The sequence below is a fragment of the Sinocyclocheilus anshuiensis genome, unplaced genomic scaffold (assembly GCF_001515605.1).
Source record: "Sinocyclocheilus anshuiensis isolate Anshui unplaced genomic scaffold, SAMN03320099.WGS_v1.1 scaffold735, whole genome shotgun sequence".
Lineage (NCBI taxonomy): Eukaryota > Metazoa > Chordata > Actinopteri > Cypriniformes > Cyprinidae > Sinocyclocheilus > Sinocyclocheilus anshuiensis.
Genome location: NW_015548245.1, coordinates 1,946,956 through 1,951,289, shown reverse-complemented (window position 1 = coordinate 1,951,289; position 4,334 = coordinate 1,946,956). Strand labels below are relative to the sequence as shown.

At 31.4% G+C, this 4,334-nt stretch overlaps 1 protein-coding gene across 1 annotated transcript in view; it reads left to right on the top strand.

Moving 5' to 3' along the window:
• LOC107655181 (rab GTPase-activating protein 1-like) overlaps nucleotides 1-4,334 on the top strand; it is an 80,866-nt gene that overhangs the window by 55,894 nt on the left and 20,638 nt on the right. Inside the window, exon 8 of the mRNA XM_016442603.1 lies at nucleotides 1,179-1,322. Coding sequence (XP_016298089.1) covers nucleotides 1,179-1,322 — 144 coding nt within the window. The remainder of the gene's footprint in view (nucleotides 1-1,178; nucleotides 1,323-4,334) is intronic.

Here is a 4,334-nt window from a genome sequence, read left to right as displayed (position 1 = left end):
CAAAAAATGCCAAGGCCGATTTTTTTTGTCCCAGTCCAGCCCTGCATACGGCACTCTCAGAATTCCCGTCTCTTCCTCAGTCGTCATTTACTTTGCATGTGTTAACCCAACTCTCCCACCTCTCCAATCTAACAATGCAATCTACCCCAGAAAAAGATTTACTCTTGAGCTCCGGGTCTTTTGAGATGCTAATTTAAGATGTGCCTGTGTAGATATCAGTTACCTCTTTGATTTATTCTCTGCCTGGTCTCTGAATACATAGTGTAACTCCTCTTTTTGAGGCAAGCATCACTATTGCTTTTTCTCATGCTTAGTTTTAAACCTCTAACTTTGCATGTCATTTGTCCTGCGCCATACTTGTTATAGACATTTCCTTGAATTGTGTAGCTTATTAAAGAGGGGCGATGTATTATTTTATATTTAATTTAATTTATTTTCATTTAATTATGTATTTTTAATCATTTTATTTATTTGTATTTATTCATTTTTATTATTATTTATTTATTTGATTTTTGGGGGGGAGGGTTCCCCCTGGGCTATAGAGGTGTGAACCTTTAGGTTGACAGCAAATTGACAAGTTTTATTTTGATTCAAAAGTGATTTTTGTGAAGTCCACAAATTTGACTAGATTAATAGTGATTAAGTGTATCTTAGGCAAGAAAAGAAGTGCTTTCTCAGTTTTGGGTTTTCCCAGTGCAGTGTTGAAGAAACTTTTACTTCATCATTGTTATTTCTGCATTGCCTCAGCAAAGCACTGAACATTTCTCTTATTGATACTCCTCATTACCTCTGGTTTAAACACATAAAACAAGCCCATTCTTATGAACTCAGCAGCACAAATACTCAAACTCAAGGAGATCAAAACACTCGTAGGTCATTGAACTATTAGCTATTGTTTGTGTAATGTGCTTTATAACTGCACTCTTGACCCTGTGCTGTAGTCCAGTAGTCTTACAGTTCCAATAGAAATGGTTTGAAAGCTTGTGGAAAGAAAAGGGTCAGTAGTCTATTGTTCTTTTTGTTTGGAAATACTTCCTGCTCAAGTTCCTTCACTTCTGCTTCCAAAAAATAAATACAATGTCATCTGAATAACCCTAACAGATAATAAAACAAGTTATAATGCATATTTCTTTCCCTTGCACTAATGTTCCTGTTTCTCTCCTCCTCCCTCGTTCCAGGAGCAGTTGCCTGACCTGTGGTCTCACTTCCAGGACCTGAACCTGGAGGCCCATATGTATGCGTCCCAGTGGTTCTTAACACTGTTTACCGCCAAGTTCCCTCTCTGCATGGTCTTCCATATCACCGACCTGCTCCTGTGCGAGGTGATACATCTTCCTCCAGTCACAAAATTACAGTAACCAAAAGTAATTTAACCAATGAGAAGTCACTGTGGGTGTGGCTAACTAACTCAACATAATTAGAAACCGAGTTTAGAGACATAGGTGCTATAGTTTAATGTAATACTTTACAATAGGTTTCAATTCATGAACATGAGTTAGCATTTAGTGATTGTTCCCGTTAATTATATAAATATAAATATACTTTGCATCCTTCATTTGTTCATAATACATTAATATTAGTCTATGCAACTTGAAATGTTAATAATTTAATATTATATGTACAAATTTACATAAACCTAAATTAATGAATGCTGTTGAAGTACTGGTTTTTCTTAGTTCATGATATTTAATCCTAGTTAATAAAAAGTGATGCAAAATTATCTAGTTACCCTGAAGTTTAGGCTAAATGATTTCATTGGCTAGGAGTTGCTCTTTGTGAGTGCAGTTTCTTCAAATGGATTAATATTGTTTTTTTTATCCTTGTTCTAATTATGAATGACTGCGAAAGTTATGAAAATTAATAAACCCCATAAAATGTTGTGGAAATGCTCAGATTTAAAATACTGGCTTCTTTGTGAGTGATTATTATTATGATTACTCACAATTATTATATTATTTAATTTAATAACAGCTTGAAATGTTAAAAATGTAATCATATGTAGAAATTTACGTTAACCTAGAATAATAAATTATGTAAACGTATTCCACTTTGTTAGTTTATGATACCTAATGCTAAACTTTGATTAATAACATATTACAAAAAGTAATAGAGATTTGTGTAGTTATGCTCAAGTTTATTTCATCGGCTAGAAATTGGTCTTTGTGAGTGTAATCTCTACAGGGGAAAAAAAATTTAAGTATTACAATTTGTAAGTTCATGATAAATTATGCTCACCCTAGAGATAAACTTAAGAGATTTAATAACTTTTTTATTTCTATTTTTTTATTTCTTTTCTGGCTAAATAAATATTGAAGTTTGGTTTTCAGTAGCACATGAAACTGACGGAAAGTTCAGTTGTTTCTAAACTTCTTGAACTTGTTAGATTTCCCAAAGCAAGCATCTTTGACTTCTCAGAAATAGGCTTTGTGTCTTTCCAAAAGAAACGCTTCGACCTTTTTGCTCCTCAGAGAGCTTTTCCTTTTATTTTTTTCCCATCACTTTTCTCCCCTTTTCCTTTCATTCAGCGTCTGTGGTAGCCCGAGGCAAGACAATTAAAAGTTTCCTCAGCCTGTCTCAGTCAATGAATCGCATGATGAGAATCTGTTAGATACTTGTGAGACACCTCTCTCTCTCTCTCTCTCTCTCTCTCTCTCTCTCTCTCTCTCTCTCTAGTTCATCTCTAATACATTTAGTGTTCTGCCTTTTTTTGAGGCTCTGGCTCTACTGTTAAGTATCGTAGTCTTTCTTAATTATGCATCTCTCCCTATTCATATTTACATTTCAATTTATTTGTATTCAGTTTTTTTTTCTTCTTTAATATACACTGTTCTAAAGAAGCTGTAAAATCATCACATCTAAAGATGTTGGGCACAAAACCAGAAAGCGTTTTCTCGCTTTGGCAAGCTCTAATCTGATTGGCTACCTTAAACAACTTCCAGGACTAAGGGCATGCAGGATTTGTTATCAGTCCATCGTGAAACAGTCGGGTTCACAAGGGACAATGTTGTTATAGTGAGCGCTTTTGAGGATTAAATAATAAATGGGCTTGCAAAATTTCAAACAGTTACTAGCATAAAATCTTTGAAGCTAATTAGAATTTTTTAACTAATAAACTAGATATCTGTTAGTAGTTTTACTACTGTTTATTATATTATATTATTGTGTATTATAATACATATAAAATACATATTTACATATAATATAATGTAAAATAATATAGTTTTAACATATTAAAACATAATGATGTGTATGAACATAAATTAATTTAAGGATAACAATGGCAACTCTGTGTTAAGCAAAGTTTTTTATTATAGTTTTAATAAAAACTATAGTTTTAAACTTTATCCAAATGTTCCCTCAAGAAACATCTAAAAATAACACATCTTGGTACTCTACTTATAGAAAAAATAAAAGTAATATTAAAAGTACAAAAATGAAAATATAAATAAAAATACAAGTTATATGTGTCTGTCTATATATATATATATATATGTTCTGTCAAAGTCAAAAAGTGGCTTATTACAAGTTCTTGGATATAATGCTCTTCTCCATCATTTGATGAATAGCACTAGAAAATTAGAACAAAATATAAACAAACAAACGTTATTTTAAATAACATGAGCCTAATTTCTATTGAAAGGAGGTGTATTTGAAAGGAAAGTTTTAACAGATGTTTATGTTATCAAAGATGTCTATTTAAAATAAAACTGTTTTATCCTATTCTTTAAATAATCCTAAAAAAAAATATCACCATTTCCACAAAAAATATTATAACTGTTATAATAAAATATATATATAAATATATATAAAATATAATAACTGTTTTCAGCATTGATTATAATAATGAGAAATGTTTCTTGAGCAGCAAATAAGCATATTAGAATAATTTCTAAAGCATCACGTGTTACTGAAGACTGGAGTAAAGATGCTGAAAATTCAGCTTTGCATCCCAGGAATAAATTACATTTCAAAATATATTCAAATAGAAACTAGTTATTTTAAATTGTGATAATTTCCCAATATTACTGTTTTTACAGTATTTTTTGATCAAACAAAAGAGACTTCTTTCAAAACATAAAAAAATCGTACCAACCCCAAACTATTCTCAATAGTTAATGCAATTACTGCAATTTTTTAACTTTCTATGGTAATTCTTCAAGCTATTGAAGAATGAATTGCTCAGGTTGTTGTACATTTCTTTGCTTGATGTAAATGTAAATACTAATAGTTTTGCTAGTATAAATTCTAACAAGCAATCGTAGTATTCCTATTTCTTGCATAACCAAAGCGTTCAGATCCCAAGCCAAAGAGTAAAGTCTTATCCCTCCCTCAAC